General features: G+C 22.9%; 2 protein-coding genes across 5 annotated transcripts; one reads left to right on the forward strand and one right to left on the reverse strand.

Moving 5' to 3' along the window:
* Positions 1-1,260: 1,260 nt before the first annotated feature.
* LOC122503755 (minor histocompatibility antigen H13) lies at positions 1,261-7,372 on the reverse strand. The gene is made up of 6 exons (XM_043614429.1): positions 7,155-7,372; positions 5,404-5,514; positions 5,183-5,265; positions 4,884-5,046; positions 2,584-3,077; positions 1,261-2,494 (listed from the first exon to the last, which is right to left on the reverse strand). Exons 1-6 carry the CDS (start codon positions 7,341-7,343, stop codon positions 2,422-2,424), a joined length of 1,113 nt encoding a protein of 370 aa, XP_043470364.1. The 5' UTR covers positions 7,344-7,372; the 3' UTR covers positions 1,261-2,421.
* A 426-nt stretch (positions 7,373-7,798) lies between these two features.
* Positions 7,799-20,379, forward strand: LOC122503753 (annexin B9-like). 4 transcript variants are annotated; one of them, XM_043614426.1, is made up of 9 exons: positions 7,799-7,952; positions 11,094-11,148; positions 11,384-12,280; positions 14,392-14,568; positions 15,098-15,302; positions 18,106-18,258; positions 18,359-18,532; positions 18,623-18,804; positions 19,074-20,379. In XM_043614426.1, exons 2-9 carry the CDS (start codon positions 11,131-11,133, stop codon positions 19,122-19,124), a joined length of 1,857 nt encoding a protein of 618 aa, XP_043470361.1. In that variant the 5' UTR covers positions 7,799-7,952; positions 11,094-11,130; the 3' UTR covers positions 19,125-20,379. The 4 variants fall into 4 exon arrangements, with proteins under 4 accessions (XP_043470361.1, XP_043470362.1, XP_043470360.1 ...); XM_043614425.1 differs by lacking the exon at positions 7,799-7,952 and adding an exon at positions 8,285-8,688; XM_043614427.1 differs by lacking the exon at positions 11,384-12,280 and having other exon boundaries at positions 7,808-7,952.
* The last annotated feature ends 1,225 nt before the right edge of the window (positions 20,380-21,604 follow it).

The raw sequence follows: 21,604 nt of genomic DNA on the forward strand, positions 1-21,604 counted from the left end.
AGGATTACCTATATTTTAAAAATTCAATTCCTGAAGATTCTTCTCTAAATAAATTATTTTTTAAATAATTTTTAGAAAGTTATTCAAGAATTTCATTACTTAAATATAAAAATTCAATTTTCCGTAACAATTGTAACTACAATAAATTATTCATAATTTTTTAAAAAATGAATGAACAATTAAAAATATTTTAACCTAAAATATTAAGAATAATTTATTTTTAAAAAACTATATAATAAAAAAGTTCTTAAAATCAGTATTTAAAAATATTTAAATATCAATTTTAAATACCTAATGTTTTTAAATATTTTTTTATTGTATCCAATTAAAAGATTTACAAATAATTGATATTTAGTAAAAATTTTCATAATAACTGAATTTTTTAAAGGAAATTTTGGAAAATATTTAAAATTAGAATCTAGTTTTAGAATTTTAATTATAAATATGAAAATTAAAAAAATGTCTCTAAAATTTTAATGATAAGCCTAGAAAAGTACATGTTTTAAAAATTTTAATTTACTTTTTTTGAAGAACATTGAATTTTAGCAAATTATGATAAAAAATTGTAAAGTACTGTAATGTAATTTTTCGAAAATAATTGAATCTCTTGAAAAATTGTTTGAACAATTTAAAAAACTAATCAATGAATTATTTTAATTTAATTTTAAGAATTATTATAATTAAAAATTTTTGAAAATGATTGATTTCTCCAAAATTTTAATAATTCTAAAGATTTTAAAAATAAATTTTAATGTACCTAGATATTGTTTTGTAGATATTTGAATTTTTGCAAATATGTAATTGAAAATAATTGAATTTTTAAAAATTGTAACAAAAAAATTCTAGGAATTTCTTTTTAAAAAATTATTGTCATATAATTTTTTGAAGATAATTTTTATTAATTCTCTGCTCATTATCAAATTATCATTTGAAGATTTTTCAACTTTATTGACAATTGAATTATTTACAAAATTTGCAATTATTATTCTTCAAAATTTGATTTTCAAAAATTTTAATCAAATACTTAATTAGATACTTGAAAAAAATAATTATTTTCAATAAAATTTTACAATATTTCTATTATTCAGAATCTTTTTAATTATATATTTTAAAAATTAAATTAAAACAAGTTATTCAAAAATAATTTTTGAAAGATTTTACTAGTTATTTTTTACTCTATAAAAATCGAAATTTGATTGGATTTTACACAAGAATAGTTATACTATTCGAGGCCTGATGACAAGAAAAAGACAAAATTAATTCAAAGGATTTATAAGATGATATTTATTAAATATTTGGACATTTTTAAAGCGATGCCAAATAGCGATTTGATTTGTACATCTAAAACATCGCAAGTATAGATATACATATATACGAATAAATAACAATTTTTGACTTTTTTTTAAATGGAAGAATACAAATTTTTTTTTCAAATTTTGTGCGCGAATATTAGCCCTGTATTATTACAAGGATTTCTTCTTTTTTTTTTGCAATGCCAAAAAAATCTTTTTACTCGTTTTATTTATTCGATATATTAATTGATAACATGCCAGAAAAATGGAAATTTTCAGTGCCGAAGTACTTAAAAGAAAAGTCTTACCGAAAATATAAAAGTAGATTATAAAATAATTACAAGCCTTGTAATAAAATTATAACTGAATACAATCATCCATTATAATTAAATTTAACAATAAAAATATGTATATATATCTAGTATAATTATATAGAACAATAATTACAAAAAAGTAACAAAAAGAAACCCTAAAAAAAGGGTTGGAAGAAACATGATAAAAAAGAATAAATAAACTGGCATGTTTTCAACAATTAATCGAAAAGTCTCTCTTTAATTTTGTTATAAAATAATAGCGGAATGCTTTTTTTTAATTGTGTGTATGAACAGTTAATTAGCTTAATTATTAACGGACAGTGTAAGAAGTGTAATATATCGAAGGAAAGTCTAGTAAATTCACTAAATTTCAGTACTTGATCACAATCTGTTGCATATTGAACGGAAAGTAATTTTTTTTTTAGAAAAAAAGGAACTGTGTATATTTTAACAGAAACAAATTGCAATTTGAAGACTACGGTTTTGTTTTTTTGTTTGTTTAGGAAAAATCAGTACTTTCTCACTCACTGTTAAGACGTAGTTTATCATTGACTAATGACAATAAGAAAAGTTCCTAATATTATGTGGAACTTGTCCTTTTACCACATTAATGTGAAACATAGATGCAAAATATGAGGTACTTCGATGAAATATATTACAAATCTCCGCGCTTCTCCTTTTTCTCATTTTCTCTTTTCTTTTCATGATCAATTATCTATGATACAAATATTTTTTTCTTATCGAGATGAATGAATCACAAAATATGCTATCTATGTTTCACACGACTTTACAAATAATTTAAGTATATGAAAAAATTATTTCTCTTTTTTCGCGTCAACTTGCGTTTGCGTCTGTGTTTCCTCTGGTTTATTGGGATGATCCTCATATCTGAAATAAAATTTTTGATAATTAACAATAAATTAGATTGAAATAAAAATAAATTTGATTAAAATGAAATGAATTTAATTAATACGTACGAAAAGAGGGCTTTGATGTCTCCTTTGACAAGTGCAAGTAAAAGAGGAGTTCCTATGCACATGGGTACCAAGTAAAGGAGTGCCGGTTGTGCGTGATTGAATAAATGCATAATCAACATTGTTATAAGCAATCCCATAAAATACGCGAAGAAAGTGGTATAAAAGTATGTTTTCGATTTCCTACCTAAACTATGATCGAACCTAAGCAATAATGCGATGAAAATTCCAGGTACAACAACATCGCCTAAACCTAACATTGCAAAATTATTACCACCAAGACCCCTTTCAATTAAATCTTGAGGGAAAACAAGTTTAATTGGTGCCTCAAATGATTTGGCAACCGTTACCATTACATTTGTACCGAAAACCCAGAAAATATCGTACATAAAGAGTCCACCCAGTAAAATTGAACCCGTCACGACATTATTTAAATGTAACAGTTCAACTCCATTAATTGCAAATGCAATTCCAAAGAGATTGTTTGCCACCCAGTGCTGTAAAAAATAATAATTTCCATTAATTTCATAATTTCAAATTTCTGCATGTAATTATTTAAATTGAAAAAAATTAAACAAAAAGAAAATGTTTAAATAACATGGTTGCCACAAAAATTTAATTTTCTTTTTCCCTGACTTCAAGACAAAATTTATTTACGAATTTTTCTAATTGTAAAATTATTCGAGAACATCAATAACTTCTTTTTTAAATAAATATTTAATCATTCTTATTTTTCCATAGGAATTAGGATTTTCAAAAAATTTCAATTTTTAAACCATTTGAAATTAAACAACTTTAAAAGTATTTGTTATAAAACATGAAGATATCGATTGCTCCGAGTCGAAGACTCGGAGTGATTGATTTCTTCGTGTTTTATAACAATAGAAAGCTGATCGAGTGATAAAATCATTATTTTATAATTTATATTAAAACAATATTCGAAAATTCTTCAATTAAGTAAATAATAAAAAATAAAAACTTCAAATAATTTCAAAGAAATGGAATTAAAAATTTTCAAAAAAAATTAGTTCTACAGAATTGTTAATTAAAAGTATAGAAAATTATAATTTTCGAAGATTTTAATCTGAAACCCTTTAAAATTCAACTATTTCTAAAAATTCATGCTACAAGCTTTTAATATTAAATTATTTAAATATAAAATTTCAACTGAAATTCATTTTTAAATCAATTTTTTTAGAAAATTCTACGAGAATTCAATTATTTAATTTATTGAGTAATTGAATGTTTCTTGAAATTCTGCGAGAATTCAATTATTTAATTTATTGAGTAATTGAATGTTTCTTGAAATTCTGCGAGAATTCTATTATTTAATTTATTGAGTAATTGAATGTTTCTTGAAATTCTTCGAGAATTCAATTATTTAATTTATTCAGTAAATGATTGTTTCTTAAAATTGAATTCTCATGACAAATTTTATCAACAAATTTTTAAATAATTAAATTCTTTCGACTAATTTTAATAACATTTTTAAAAATAATTACATATTTTGAGGAATTCCATTAGAACTGTATTAAAAACAATTAAAATTCTGCAATGAGTTTTATTATTTATGAAAATAATTTCTATTTGAAAACTTTATTAAAACAGTAGATATTGAAAATCATTGAATCGATGAAAATTTTTGAAAGTAATTTGAAAATAATTGAATTTTGGTGAAGAATTTTATTATTTATAAAGATAATTGAAATTTTGACGAGAATTTAAAAAAATTTTTTGAACCATAATTGGATTTTTGTGAAGAATTTTATTACTTTTTATACTTTCTGCAATCATTTTTAACTTCTCCAAAATTCATTTTTTTTTATTGTTTTAAACTAAAATTCTTCTATAAATCCATTATTTTTAATACCTAATTAATTAAATATATATTAACAAAATTCAAATTCAAATTTGAAATTGAAATTTTGTACAATTTCAAATTTAAACCTTTTGAAGTTCATCTATTTAAGAAAATGTTGAACGAAACTCTTTTAAAATCCAATTAATTTTGAAAAATTTAAGTAGAATTTTTCATTAAATAGTTCATAATTAATATTTTTATGATAGTTCTTCAATAATTGAGTAATTTAAAAGAAAGTATTGTCAGAAATAAAAAAATTGAAGGTTTCGTATTAGAAAATTCGTGGTAATTTTATAGTTTATGAGTGACCTGTGGCAACCCTGAATAATTTTAACTAAATAAAAGATCTTCAATTTCTGACCATTCGATCAGGAAAAATTCAAGTCTTTTATTTAACTAAAATACTTGGATTCATAAATACTTTTATTGAAATAAATTTTACCTTCTTTAAGATATACCAAATTCCAACGATAGAACAACAAAAGAGACAGACAATGTCATGAAGGGTAAATTTATAATTTATAATATCATCATCATCTCCGGTAAAATGTATTTGATATCTTGTTTTTGGTATCGCAGCGGGTACTAACGATGAGATCAGTGGACTGTAAAATATTGTTCATAAATATTATAGCAGTAAAAATATAATACAGCAGTAGGAAGAAGAATAATTAAAAATAGAAATTAAGAGAAATAAAAAAAAAGTAATTTAAAAATACAAAAATTTCTTCTCATAATTACCTTGCAAGATGACTAAGTGCCAAAATACCAATAAAAAAGAAGTAAACAGTTAATAACAAATTGATATATTCTTTAGAAAATATCTGCAATAAAAAAACATAAAATTAGTAAAGAAATTTTATAATTATATTAAAAAAAAGAGATTTAATGAAATATTTATTATTTCATTATAATTTATTTATTTATCATTAAATTTATTTCTTTAATTTTATTATACATACCTGAAAAAATATATACAATCCAAACAAGGCTACACTTGATACAAAAGGGAACATTGCAGCTTCTTTGTGTGACATTGTTTCTGGTTTCTCTCCACTTGTTTTAAAGTGTTCCTAAAAGAAAATAATAATCATTATTATCTTTGTTGTAAAAATTAATTTCTGCTTTAAAATTTACTTTATAGTTTTTTCTATTTTTTGTTTATTTAAACAAGGGTATAACCCGTTAAACTTGTAATAAATAAATAAATAAATTATTAATAAAAGAATAATTTAATATTAATAGTTAATTAATTAATATTAATATATTATTCTTTTATTAATAATATTTATTAATTATTGAAAATACTGAAAATATTTAAGTTTTAAAATATTATTATAACAAAATTCTTACAATTAATTGTTTAAAAATATTCTAAAATATTTTTTGAATGATAATAGATTTTTAATTACATATAATTAATTTATTTATTTAACAAATTTATTATTTTTAATAAAATTTTACAAAATTTCAATTATTTAAAAAATCGAGTTACTTTAGAAAAATTAATCGAAAAGTTATTAATTATAATTTAATTTAATTAATATTTTCATAAATTACTGATGCTAATAAAAAATAAAAACTTAAATTTAACATTTAGAAATCTTTCAATCAAATTCATTGATACGTTACTTGAACGTTCAGAACTATTGGAACACACTTAAAAATATTTATATGACGGACATTTATTTAATACACGAAAATAACTTAAATTATAATAAGTAAGTTCCAGAAGTAACATCGACTAAATTATTTATTAAATCTAAATTTTACTAAATTAATGACAAAATAATTATATAATTAATAAAGAATAAAATTTGTGCCAATATTAATAAAAATTACTCTTATCAATAATAATGGGCATCCTTTAAAAAAATGTACATAAAAAATTTTAATTATAAACCAAATATGCAAACACGAGGTACAATATCATATTAATTGAACATATTCCTTATCATAATAAATGCTCTGAATCTTTATCTTTTGTAAATTAAAAAATACAAGGTTATTCGTATTATGTTAGCAAACTTGCATATATTTAAATTACTTCTGGTTATTATTTATCAACTTGAATAAATAATTTAATTATCAATTTGAGGAAAAAGTATCAAAATATTCTTGATTTATTTAATTAGAATTTATAGAATTAATAAAGTCTATTAGAAATAAAATTTGTTTAGTATACATTTTATATGAATGAATTCAAAAAGTACAAACTAATAACTATAGTTTCTGGAAACAATAAAATATGTTACTTAAAAACGTATAAAAATAAAAAAGAAATTATGACAACGTTGACATATGTATGATATCAAAAAAGAAATAACACGTGGCATTAACAGTAGAGTATTTTATTTAAAAAAACTTTACATTTCAAGAAAAATGAAAATTGCAAATTATTTCTAAACCCAAATTCTATTACACAATAAATTTTGACTATTATATTAATTTAACATTTTTATTAAATTGAAAAATTTAAACTTTTACTGAAAGATATTTATTGAAGAATTTTCTCCAAGTATAATACACGTGAAACTGTTATTTTATTATATAAAAAAATGATTGAAATAAAAAGAAAAATTTGTAGATATCAATATCAATTATTTTCTAGAGAATAAAAAAGGGGGAAATTAATTTTTTCCCTGAAATTTTGAAATGAGGATAAAGTACACGTAAGAGATTAAATAGTATAGAATACAAAACAGTAACTAACCTGCTGTTCCTTATGGTGTCTAACAGACCGGTAACTACCAAAAAATATTGGTATAACTGCCATGATAATAAGACTCCCATAGGCAACGGCCATTCCTTCAGGAGTTGCGGGAATTTTGCCGGTAACATTTTCCTTTTTTGTTATATTTTCGAGAGTCTGATTAATAACAGTGTTCGCTATGTCTGCCATTTTGGGAACGTAACTGAACTGAAGTTATCTGAACAATGAAGCAAGTGGAGCTGAATGCAGTGTTGCCAAATGTAGGTTAATTATCTCTCAGCCACCCAGTTTTCCCCTAGGACTTTAATATTGTTAATTCAATTCAATTAAAATTATTTTTTATAAAAAAGATTTCTACTTAAGTGCGGAACAAATTACTTTTGTGTTATTAAGTACAGTGTTTAAACTTGTAAATCAAGATTTTCTTGGCAAAATCTTGATATATAATTTTCAAAAGAATTGAATATCACTATAAAGTACCAAATACCAAATCTGCAAACATGATAAAATTAAATACTTTTTTCAAAAATAATAAAATCAAAATTTTTTTATTGACCGCATTAGGGAAAAATTAAGAAAAATAGCTATTTACGGGCAATTATTTTTATGGAGTGATTAATATAATAATATAAATAGAAGTTTTCATATTATTTAATAACCAATATTGGAGCAGAGAGATTAGTCGGGTTGGTCATCCTGCAAGTCTTTTGTTATTGAATTTGACAGCTAACTTGTACGAATATTGTCGTTATTGTTGTAACAAACGTGAACTGAAGTGAACTAAAAAGGGTTCAAAAGGTAAGAAATTATTTAAATAAACAGCTAATTTTGTAATAATATTTCCTACGAAATGTCAAACTGATGAAACTAAAAAATTAGTTGCCTATTCCATCAAATAATTGACAGAACAGAGTGTGTCGCGGTAAGCAACATAACCTACAATTTATTTGCTTCTTTAAAATCTTAGATAATTATACAAAACATTAGATAGTTTTGATAAATAATTCGCATATTATAAATAAAGTTAACGATTGTTTTTACATTTGTCGTGATTCATTTGAACTATATATATATATGAATAGTAAATATTAGTAAACAAAGAATGATTTCATCCAACGTGCGTAGACATCGTGTTTTCTATTCTCTATATAAGAATTTCCTATAATACGATATAAAACGGATATACATTGTAATTTATATCTTTAAATAATGAAGTAATTGTGTTAGTGAGAAATGGTTGTTGCAACAGTAAAAATCAGTGACGTGGCTCTTTGACGTATGAGTTGAGGAGAATACTTTTTTCTCTCCCCCTCATTCTCTCTTTTTTATCTCTCTCCCACTCATTATGATTCATTCTTATATGTGAATTGTCGCATTCTTGTCTATCTCACTCTAGTTGTACTCAGTTGTACCTTTTGCGCTGTACCCATTGCAGATAGCCAGTTGTTACTAATTCGTGTTATTGTTAAGATTCACCAAGAGTCGAGTTTATAATTTGCTATTTTCAATTCTCCCAGGAAATATAATAAAATCGGTAAGTCGAACGTTTTTTTTAAACCCGGTTTTTCAAAAAAATAAGAATTTAAAAATTACAATTGTAAATTATTATTGCAGAGCGAATGTTTTTTTTAAATAATATAACGTGAGATCGATAGAAAAAAAAGTAGAGAATTTTATTTTTAACATTATATAGATGTGACTCATTTCAATAACTATAGGTGTATATCTATATTTGTTTCAATTGTCTTATTTTATAGCGGATAAATTTCATTGATTAAAAAAGAACATAATTATTTCAATGATAAAACAGGTATCATTTTAATTGATTTTTTAATTTTTTAATTTTTTATGATAATTCTGATAATTGAATTTGTAAATTAAAAATTTCGCAATTAATTTATGAGTATTACGTCAGAAACTTTTGCAATTAGTAATAATTAATTCAATTTATTTTATTTATTATTATAATTATTATTATATATTTATTTATTTTATTAATTAACAGGGTTGCCACAGGTCAGGGAAGTCAAGGGAAAGTCAGGGATTTTTATTAAAAGTACTGGAAATAATTAAATTTTTAGAATTCATAAGAAGATTCTGAATTTTAATGTCTTTTTTGTATACCTAAACTAAAAAATTACCACGAATTCTAATTGTACAAAACCTTCAATTTTTTTCTATCGCTGACAATAATTTTTTTTTTTAAATTTTTGAAGAACTATCATAAAATTATTACTAGTAATTATTTAATGAATAATTTTACTTAAATATTTCAAAATTAATAGAATTTTAAAAGAGTCTCGTTCAAAATTTTATGGATGAACTTCAAAAGGTTTTAATTTGAAATTTTGTAAAATTTCAATTTTCAATGAATTTCATTAGAAATTCTATAGAACTTATAGATTTTGAAAAATTTTAATAATTCAAATTCTTCTGAAATTAGTTAAATTTTTTAATATATCAGTTAATTAATTCAAAAAATAATGGATTTATAGAATAATTTCAGTTAATAACACTAAAAAAAATTGAATTTTGGAGAAGTTACAAATGATTGCAGAAATTCAATTATTTTCAAAGTTTTAAAAAAAATTTTGGCAAAATTTCAATTATTTTCAAAAATTTTTTAAATTTCTCGTCAAAAATTCAATTATCTTTATAATAATTCTTCTCAGAAATTCAATTCTTTCCAAAAGTACTGAAATTCTTCAAAAAAATTCAATTATTAAATTATTTTTAAAATTTCAATTATCTTTATAAATAATAAAATTCTTCGAAATTCAATTATTTTCAAATTTTTCTAAATTTCTATGCAATAATTCCATAATTTTCATAAATAAAAATTATTACAGGGTTTCAATTATTTTCATAAATAATGAAACTCATCACAAAATTTTATTAGAATTCGTTGATCAAATTCTTTTTGAGAATTCAATTATAAGAAATATTAACTTATTCAATAAATTATTTATTTTTGTATTTATTAAATAAAGAAATAAAGAAATACAATTTCAATCAAGTTCCTCAAAAAATGTTAAAATGTTAAAAAAAATTTTTTAATTTTTATTAAAATTCGTTGAAAGAATTCAAATATTTAAAAATTTTCTGATAAAATTCTTTATGAGAATTCAATTTTAAGAAACATTCAATTATTCAATAACTTATTTATTTTTGTATTTACATAATTGAATTCTCGTACAATTTTCTATAATAAAAATTTACTTAAAAATGAATTTCAATTAAAATTTTAGGTAATAATATTGAATATTAAAAGTATTACAGCGTGAATTTTTAGAAATTATTGAATTTTGAAAAGGTTTTAAATTAAAATCTTTGAAATTTTGAATAATTTTTACAATTCAAGAAATTCGTAAATAAATGTAATAAAAAATTTGTTTGAGTATCTAATCATTTTTAGAGTGAATCAGAATATTTTTTAGTGTCAACGAAAAGTCAAAATTTTGTCTGTAAATCACAGAAAAGTTGGGAAAAAACAAAATTTAATTTTTGTAATATCCCTGATTAACTTATTACTTGAATTACTTTTATTCCGGAAAATACCGAATTTATTTTTATTTAAAATTAAAAAATTCACTTTTCTGCTCATTTGTCAATTATAATAATTACTATTTATCCCCAACTGGTGTTTATAGCCAACTTTGTTATTTTATCTCGTTTCCGGCTACCTTTCGAAAAGAATATAATACCAGAGAAATATAATTATATTATTACCACTTATGTCGTAACAATCTTTATTACTATAGTTCATATTAGATGGAATTATATTTTTAAAAAAACTTTTCCTTTACAAAAGGAGAAAATGAATTTTGTGAAAAGAAAAAAATGTAAAAGGTTTTGTAAAAAAAGAGTTCTAATTAGGAATTATTTGTATTTTTAATTAATTACCGTACAATTAACAATATCTTGTTTTTCATTTTTCAGATTAGAGGACTGATAAGAAAGTAGAAAAGTAAACAAAATGAGTTACGGCTATCAGGTACGTTTCTTATCAATAAAATCTTTGATTATTTTTCTCATGTAACTTGCGTGATTCTTTTTGTAGGAAATTTTTTTTCTTTTTTTTTCATTTGATTAATAGTTTGATTTTCTTTGAAGGAAATTCACTTTAATGAAAAAAAAACTGCGACTAACTGTTTGATATTAGAAAATAATTATTTATGTAGTTTGCACCGAATGTTACACATTTTTCGTTGTTTCCTTAAATCTGAAAGGGGGGACCGCCAGTGACGCCATTTTCGGGACAAAATCCACCGACGTCCTTTGGTCTTCCTCCAGGTACACCCTCTGCCCCGAGTGCTCCGCCTAATAATCCAGGTGGCAATTTAGGTTTCTCACGACCTCCGGCATCTTTCGGAATGCCTCAACCTAATAATTCTTATCCTTCCGGTCCAGCGCCTTATCCCTCATCTTCTCCTTATTCTTCTTCTGGTCCTTACCCTTCTTCTGGTCCTAATCCATCTTCTGGTCCTTACCCTTCTTCTGGTCCTTATCCTTCTTCTGGTCCTAATCCATCTTCTGGTCCTTACCCTTCTTCTGGTCCTTATCCTTCTTCTGGTCCTAATCCATCTTCTGGTCCTTATCCATCTTCTGGTCCTTATCCTTCTTCTGGTCCTAATCCATATTCTGGTCCTTATCCCTCTTCGGGTCACCATCAGAATTCTTATCCATCTGCAAATCCCTATCCAAACCAAGGACATGTTCCCAGTTCGATGCCTTTTCCTCAACAACAACAACAACAACCACGACAGCAATGCTATCCTCAAGCAGGAATGCCAATGCCTATAGGAATGCCTCAGCATCAGAGTCATCAAATGGGAATGCCTCAACCTCAAAGCATGAATTTAAATCAATCTTCTAATTCCTATTCGCATTTACCACCGAGAAGTGGTGGCATTTATCCTGATTTAGATCAGAATTTAGGAAATCCTTCCTACTGTCCTAATTCTTCGTCCCTTCCTCGAACTCCAGTTTCATCTCCATACTTAGGCGGGAGCTATCACGGGGGGCAGGGGACTGGGGCTAATTTTCCACCACAAGCTGCTTCGAGGTCTTCTTATTCAACTCACTATGCTGCCCCAACCCCCCGGATAACTAAAGCCAAACCCAAGGTGAGACTAAAAGAAAATCATGCCACCTTATTCCTTCCATTCTCCTTTATTGAAACGATAACCAATTTTGTTTTCCAATTTAACTAGATTTATTGTGTTTGTTATTTATTATTTGTTGTTCATGAAGTATAGTAGCAGAAGTATAATTTGCTAATACTTTGCGTGAAGAATTTTTTGTTTAGCCGAATTTCTATTTAGCCAAGTTTTTGAATTTAACTAAAATTAAACACTAAATTTGCTTCTTTATTTTTATTCCAGGCCTCAGATAGAACGACTTTTTGGACTTTTTTTCAACCATTTTTTTTTTTAGAAAAGGCGTCTTTTTCAACTTATTTTCGAAAAAATGCACTCTTTCGACTTTTCTTCTAAATATTGCAACAAAATACCACTTTTGGGCATGAAATATAATGTAAATTATTTCGATTTTTATAGTGTGAAAAATAACTACATATGTAGTCAAATATTTCAAAATTTGTTTTTCATTAATTTTTTTAAATAATTAAACTTTCGGTATATTATATAAGAAATTTTTTTAAATAATTACAATTTTCGAAAATTTTAGTTTAAAAATAATTGATTTTTAAAAATTTTTAATTTTTTTTTAAATAGTATTTTTGAAAAATTTTTATTGCAAATTTTTCAAATAATAATTAAATTCTCTCAAAAATTTTATTAAAAATCAAAATGAAAATTCAATTATTTTCAATATTTTCAACTGTATATTTTGAAAATTTAAATATCTACAAAAAATAAATAAATTAAAATTATTATTTGAAATTCTTAAAAAATTGATTATTTTTTAAATTTTACAAGAATTCTTTTAAGAAATTAAATTATTATCAAAAAATAATATTACTTTTCATTATTATAGGTATAATTAAAAAATCTATTATTCAAAATTGATTTAAAAATATTTTTAAGTAAGTACCTAATAATTTAAAAAGTATATTTAGAAATTCTCAATAATAATTAAACTTTCGGCATATTATAATAAAAGAATTTTTAAGTATTAATTAAAATTTTTTGGAATTTTAATTTTAAAATAATTGATTTTTTTAACTAGAATTTTTAAAAATCAAATTTTGAAATATTTAGTTTATATAGTCCTATTTTTATTACAATTTAAAAAATTTTCAATATTTTCTGGTGCATATTTTTAATAATTCTTCTTAATAACTTTAAAATTTAATTTTTGGTAAATTATTGATAATTAATTGATTTAAAGAAGCAATTGAGTTAAAAATTCTTGAAAATAATTAAATTTTGGAAAAATTGCAGTGTTAATTTATGGAAATAATTAATGTTCAGAATATTTGAAATTGAAATTTAAAAAATTTTAATTCCTTTGAAAAAATAAATAAGAATTTAAATTTTTTCTTATTTAACAAAATGTTTGAATTTTTGAATAAGTGAATTCGGAAATTAATTAAAGGTTAATTAATTGTTTAATTAACAATTACGTTTTTGCATTGAATAAAGTAAACGACTTTTTTTTTAATCTTTAATCGACTGCAGCGTGAGTGAGATAATATTTTTTTTGTGTACCAAATGCAAATTGACGTTTGTTCAAGGCCAAAACGAGAAATGAGAGCAATATATTGAATAAAACTTGGAACTAATTCAAAAACCGAGTTTCGTAAGAGAGAAAATAGAAATTTTTTTTTACCTTTTCTTGTCCTAATTTAATTTTTTAATGTGAATAATGTAAATTTAAAAATATTTTCCAGGTATTTTATTTGTATGTATGTTAAAAAAAATATTTCTTACAAATATTTTTTAAGGTAAAAAAATTTAACTCCGCTAAAATCCTTAATAATTTTCTCCTATTTACAAATTAGCAGTTTCACTTCTATTAATTATTCATTATTAATTATTCATTATTCTCTCTGTAATTGTTGCTTCATAAGTATTTTGTCCTGCGTCTCAACCGTTCCATTTATCCTCTCTTTCTATTTGAATTATTCTTTCTATTATACTTACAAAAAAGAAATCCAAAAATCTATGTCACAAAGCAAGAATAATGGAGATACGGTCACATGCTTTAGTTGCTTATTAAACGCTAATTTTTGTTATAATTTATTCTAATTTTATTAATTTTTCACTTGTTTCAGATTTCACCGACCGTTGTGCCAGAGGAGGACTTCGACCCACGAGCTGACGCTGAAGCATTACGAAAAGCGATGAAAGGTTTTGGAACCGACGAGAAGGCAATTATAAATGTCTTGGCTTATCGTCCCAATATGCAACGACAGGAAATTGAACTTCAATTCAAGACTCTTTACGGAAAGGTAAAGTTGATGAAAAGTTTCCAAAGTTTATAATCAACGATTATTTGGAAGACATTTCAAACCAACGATTTTAATGAAAAAACACTTTTCTTCTTCTTTTTTGGTTCTTCGTTTTAAAAAAAGTTGCGAACTTCAACCTCATGTTTCCTGAGTAAAAAATGTTTATTTCTTTTAATCGTTGATCATAAACGTTGTGAACTTTCTCCCAAGTGAATATTAAGATAAAAATTCTCCTCTGTTTAATTTATAAAAATTATGCTACAAATTTGAATTTTAAAAATTAATTTTGCATTTAAAAATAATTAGGAATTAATTTTAATTTCATTTTAAATTTTAAAAAATTTTAATTAAAAATAATAATTTAAGAATTTAAATATTTAGATAGAAAAAAAATTATTATTGAACACTTTATTGTAATATTATTTGCTTTTTAAATTGAAATGTAGATAAAAAAGAAATTTTTATTATTATTATTATTATTATTATTATTAATTTTTTTGCTGTAATGTTTGCTTTTCATTGGAAATAGGATCTTATCAAGGACTTGAAATCCGAGCTCTCAGGAAATTTCGAAAATCTTGTTCTTGCTATGATGACACCCTTGCCTCAATTTTACGCAAAAGAATTACACGAAGCAATGTCAGGTGTTGGTACCGATGAAAATGTACTCATTGAAGTTCTTTGCACACTTTCAAATCACGAAATTAGTGTCATTAAGTCAGCCTACGAGTCGAGTGAGTATTTTTTTAGTTAATTTAAAAATATTTTTGAAATGTTCTATTACCTAATATTCTATTACTTTCTGTTATTTCTATTTTTTCTATTATTTCTATTATTTTCTATTACTTTCTGTTATTTCTATTATTTTCTATTATTTTCTATTATTTCTATTTTTTCTATTAATTCTATTATTTTCTACTATTTCTATTATATTTTTTACTAGCAAATGTTACGCACGAAACATGATTTTCAATTTATTATTATTATTATTATTATTATTATTAATAATAAAGTTGAAATTATCGATCACTCCGAGTCGGGTTGTAAAAAAATATAACAAATTTTATTACGTTTCAACGGCACGGCCGTCCTCATCAGAAACTAAAATTTTATTAAACAATTATTAAAAGAAATTACATAAACAAAATAAAAAATATTCTTTAAATAAACAATATAAATAAAAAATTCATAAATGACAAAATTATTAAAATTTCTTTTACCAGTCAGGGTGGACACATGTCAGTAAAGTCAGTAAACAGGGTGGCCACATGTCAGTAAAGTCAGGGAAATGTCAGGAAAAAAAAATATTTTGTCAGTAAAGTCAGGGAAATGTCAGGAAAAAAATTTTTTATCAGTAAAGTCAGGGAAATGTCAGGAAAAATTTTTTTGTCAGGGCAATTAAAGAAGAAGGGAAATGTCAGGAAAAAAAATTTTTGTCAGTAAAGTCAGGGAAATGTCAGGAAAAATTTTTTTGTCAGAGCAATTAAAGAAATTAAGACGGTAATGCAATACATTTTTTGCTCTAAACAAAAAAATTTTTGTCAGGGAAATTCGTTGTTATGTCAGTAAAATGTCAGGGAAATGTCAGGGAAATTGATAAAGTCAATCTTGCGGCCACCCTGCCAGTAAGATTTTTTTTTTGTAAAAGAATAAAAATTGAACATTTGAAAATTTGTAAATTATCAAACGTTCCGATCAACGCAAATTGCTACTTGACACTAATCAAATATAAAACTATTACACAGTAAATAATCAAAAGGTCATTAAACTAAGTACAATAAGTGAAAATAAATAGGACATGTCACAGTACGATTAAACAGTGGAAATCACAAATTATTTCCTATCCTATCGTTTTCTTAACGATAGGAAATATTTGTGATTTCCACTGTTTAATCGTACTGTGACGTTTCCTATTTATTTTCACTTATTGTACTTAGTTTAATGACCTTTTGATTATTTACTGTGTAATAGTTTTATATTTGATTAGTGTCAAGTAGCAATTTGCATTGATCGGAACGTTTGATAATTTACAAATTTTCAAATGTTCAATATTTTTATTCTTTTACAAAAAAAAAAAAAAAATCTTACTGGTAATAGAAATTTTAATAATTTTGTCATTTATGAATTTTTTATTTATATTGTTTATTTAAAGAATATTTTTTATTTTGTTTATGTAATTTCTTTTAATAATTGTTTAATAAAATTTTAGTTTCTGATGAGGACGGCCGTGCCGTTGAAACGTAATAAAATTTGTTATATTTTTTTACAACCGGACTCGGAGTGATCGATAATTTCAACTTTATTATTATAAATTTGCCGAGTGATAGCTTTAATTATTATTTATTATTATTATTATTATTATTATTATTATTATTATTATTATTATTATGCAAATTACCCAATTTTTTATATTTGGTAGGTTGTCACTTTTTATAAAAAATATTTTCTAACCCTTTTTGTCAAAAAAAAGTTTTTCTAATTTATGATTTCTAATATTTATTTTCCTGAAATTTGTAAAATTCCATAATTTTGATAAAAGTTAGAAAATTGTTTTAAAAAAATTAAGATTAGAAAATAGAAACTATTTTGCATATTTTCTGCTTCTCAATCACAATTCTGTTCAAAAAATTATGACTTTCTTTTTGAAAATGAAGAAAAAGTTTTATAAAATTCCTATTTCTTAACACAATTTTTTAATAAAATTCTGTTCTTTTTTGAAATCATTTTTATACCAAAATTTCAAAAATTAATATATTCATAAACAGTTTTTTTTTTGAAAATTTTAAATATCTTTAGAAAAAAAATAATTCTATTCGTTAATTACGATTTTTAACTAGATTATTTTAAAATGTTGTTAAAAACTTTATTAGAAGAAAATTAGAAAATCGCCTTCATTAGAAAAAAGTTTTTTAGAAATTCATCTTTATTAGAAAAGAAAAGTTTTAGAAAATGAAAAATTAGAAAATACGTTTTAGAAACATTGTACCCCAACCTTCATATTTAGATATAAACTTCTATTTTTGAATAATTTATTCAGATTTAAAATTTAATAAATTCACATATAATTAATTATTATTATTTATTATTTTCAAAAAATTTAATAAAATTCTTCACAAGAATTAAATTATTTTTATAAATAATAACATTATCTTCGGAAGAATTCAATTATTTTTATAAATAATAACATTCTTCGGAAGAATTCAATTATTTTCAATTCACGAAATGAAATTTAAATGAAATTTCACGAAAAAATTAAATTATTTTCTAAAATTTTAATAAATTCTTTGAAACAATTCAATTTTTTTATAAATATACCTAGTAAAATTTTTCTCAAGACTTAAATTATTTTTATAAATAATAAAATTCTTCTCAGAAATTTAATTTAATTGTAAAATTATTAAATTACAATTATTAACAAAATCGATTATACCTATTAAAAAAAAATAAAGAAATTTTTTGAAAGAATTCAATTATTTTCAAATAAATCTTTTTAATTTAATTTAATTTTCTATTAAATTAAAAATGTAAATTTTTTAGTGTTTGGCAAACCATTGGAAGATGATATAATGGACGACACTTCAGGACATTTTAAGCGTTTGATGATTTCCTTGTGTTGTGCCAATCGTGACGAATCATTTAATATTGATCCAGAAGCCGCTCGAGAAGACGCTAGACAACTTCTTCAAGCTGGTACGTTTACTAATTAATTCAATTTTGAAGAAATAATTACAATATTTAAAATATAATTAAATTCAATTAAAATTTTTCCTCACAATTTTTTCCTCTTAAGGTGAACTTCAATTTGGAACTGACGAGTCTGTATTTAATGCGATTCTCGTACAGAGAAATATTGCTCAATTGCATCAAATTTTCTCGGAATATGCAAATATCACAGGACACGATATTGAAGAAGCAATTGAGAATGAATTCTCCGGAGATATTAAGAAAGCTCTTGTTGCAATCGGTATTTAGAAAATAAAATTTATAAGTAAACAATTTATTCTCTTAATATTGCCTTCTTAAATTTTACTTAGAGAACATTTTATTATTTCAGTGAAAGTTGTCAAAGATCGAGCAGGATTCTTTGCAGAACAACTTTATAAGAGTATGAAGGGAATTGGAACGAACGATCGACGTTTGATTCGTCTTGCTGTCACTCGGTCGGAAATTGACATGGGAGAGATTAAAGAGGCTTTCACGGAAAAATACGGAAAATCGTTAGAAGACATGATTTCGGTTAGTAATTATTTAGAAACTTAATTTTATAAATACCAATCAGTTAGGTTTTTTATATTTGTAAAAACTAATAGTTTTTTTCTCTCTTTTTACTAATTTAGACAAAATTTCATTTATTGCATATTTTATTACTTTATTGACACTTTTTGTTTTTAGTTTTTTTTTCTTTTTTAGGTTTTTTTTCTTAATTTGTCGTTTTTGTTACTTTGCTTTTCGTTATTGAAAATTTAAAAATTCATTATAATGGAACGTATTTCTTTTCTTTTCAGGGAGACTGTTCTGGACACTATAAAAAATGTCTGCTCGCTCTTATTTCGTAATCCACCAATATTTATTGGTTTACATTTGTCCTTTCATGTTAATTGTCCGTAATCTTGCATTTTTCGATAACTAATTATTATTAATAGATGTTTTCGATTGATGTGCGTTGCAAAAGAATCTCAAGTAAATTTTGAAAATAATCTCTTCACAGTATTGAAAAAAAAAAATATTCTATACAATATTCAATTACTAAAGAAATTTTAGCCAAAAAAATATATTCTTAGCAGGAATGCGAAATTGAATAGAATGAAAAAAATACACTGATAGAACGATAAAAATACATCGAAATTATAGACAATTGAATGTATTTTTTAAAAAAAAGTGAAAAAATTCCGTCTGAATTGACTAAATTTTAGAGATCTTCAAAATTTTTTGATCATATTAGTTTTCTGAAGATGGTAAATACTTTTTCTTGTATACATTTATATTCTTTATTTATTAAAAATTATTTAATTTTCATGTACTTTCAATTTTACTATAAAACGAATTTTATTTTATTTACTAATAAATTATTAATAATTTATTTTTTTATTTAAAAAAAATATTAAAAAGTAATAAAGTGGACTATTTATAGAAAATCATTTTTGTTGCAAATTAATTTTGAAGATCTCTAAATAATCAAGAATAGTAATGAATTCAAATCATATATTGATATACATTTTTAAAATGTACTTGCAATTTTTAAACGAATGTTCCTAAACTCTTAACTGTGACCAAAATGTGTTTAAAAATTCTATTTAAAAGTATTGTAAATTTTTATGTCGCTGTGCCAACGATGTTTGAATATTGATTCCTTTTAAATTTATTCGACTTTAGAAAGTATATATTTTTAAACATTTTTGCTATACATTGCGAAATTATTATATTATATTATACTTATATATAAATATATTTTGTGGTAAAATTTTGAAAATTTACATTTAAATATTAATGTTCTTGTTCTGACTGCACTTTTTAGTGTTACACATAATGGGTTAGACCACCCTGACGACATGAAAATAAGGCATTCGGGAAAAATTAAAAATACATATAGTATAGGATTTTTTGTGAGGCACTTGTCGCTTGACATTCCTTGATGGTGGCCCTGATTCAGCTCGTAATTTTTTAACGAAGTAATCTTCTCCTAAAGTGAAAAAATGTCTTCTTTTTGTTGAGCAAAAACAATTCAATTTTTAAAAAGTTTCAGGGTGGTCTAACCCCATAATTGTTTTGTAATAATTCTCTCGATTTGAAATACAATATTTTCATTATGAATTGATTGTTTTGTATTTTTTATGTTAAATTAATATGAAAATAGTTATTAAACTATAAATTAATGAAATAAATGAAAATCATAATAAAATAAATAAATTGAATAATAAAAACAATTTATAAATATTTACTATTTCTAAAAAAAACTAAAATAATCAATTGCTTTAGAAATAGTAAAAACAAAATGTTTCGTCAGTATTAAATATAGTCTTTTTATTAAAAAAATATAAATTAAAACTTATTTTTAAATAGTAAAACTCTAAATAAAAAAAATTGCTTAAATATTTCAAAATTAATTGAATTTTAAAAGAGTTGCGTTTACAATTTTCATAAATAGAATCCTTCAAAAGGATTTAATTTCAAATTTTATAATATTTCAATTTTGAATGAATTTAACTAGAAATTTTAATGAACTTAAATTTTTGTAAAATTTTAATAATTCAAATTCTTCTGAAATTGGTTAAATTTTTTTTGTATATATTTAATTAATTCTTAGAAACAATGGATTTATAGAAAAATTTCATTTAAAAACATTTTAAAGAATTGAATTTTGGAGAAGTTACAAATGATTGCAGAAATTCAATTATTTTCAAGAATAATAAAATTCTTCTCCTAAATTCAATTATTTTAAAAAGTTTCAATAAAATTCTCGTAAAAATTTCAATTTTTTTCAAATTTTTTCCTCAATTCAATGATTTTCAATATCTATTATTTTAATAAAATTGTCCAAAAGAATTCAATTATTTAAAAAAAAATTTTATTAAAATTCTAAACAAACATTTAATTATTTTCATAAATATAAAAAATTTCACAGGAGTTCAATTATTTACAAACTTTATACAAATTACTTCAAAATAATTCAATTATTTTCATAAATAATAAAACCTTTTACAGGGATTCAATTATTTTTAATACAATTTTAATCAAATTTCTCGAAAAATTTAATTATTCTTAAAAAATTTATTAAAATATTTAAAATTCGTCGAAAAAATTCAATTATTTAAAAATTTGTTGATAAAATTCTTTATGAGAATTCAATTTTAAGAAACTTTAAATTATTCAATAAATTATTTATTTTTGTATTTAAATAATTGAATTCTCGTTTTTATGTCCAAAAAAATTTATTTAAAAATGAATTTTAAATAACAATTGAATATTAAAAGTATTATAGCGTGAATTTTTAGAAATAATTGAATCTTGAAAAGGATTCAAATTAAAATCTTTTGAA

Source organism: Leptopilina heterotoma, unplaced genomic scaffold (genome assembly GCF_015476425.1).
Source record: "Leptopilina heterotoma isolate Lh14 unplaced genomic scaffold, ASM1547642v1 Lhet_27, whole genome shotgun sequence".
Lineage (NCBI taxonomy): Eukaryota > Metazoa > Arthropoda > Insecta > Hymenoptera > Figitidae > Leptopilina > Leptopilina heterotoma.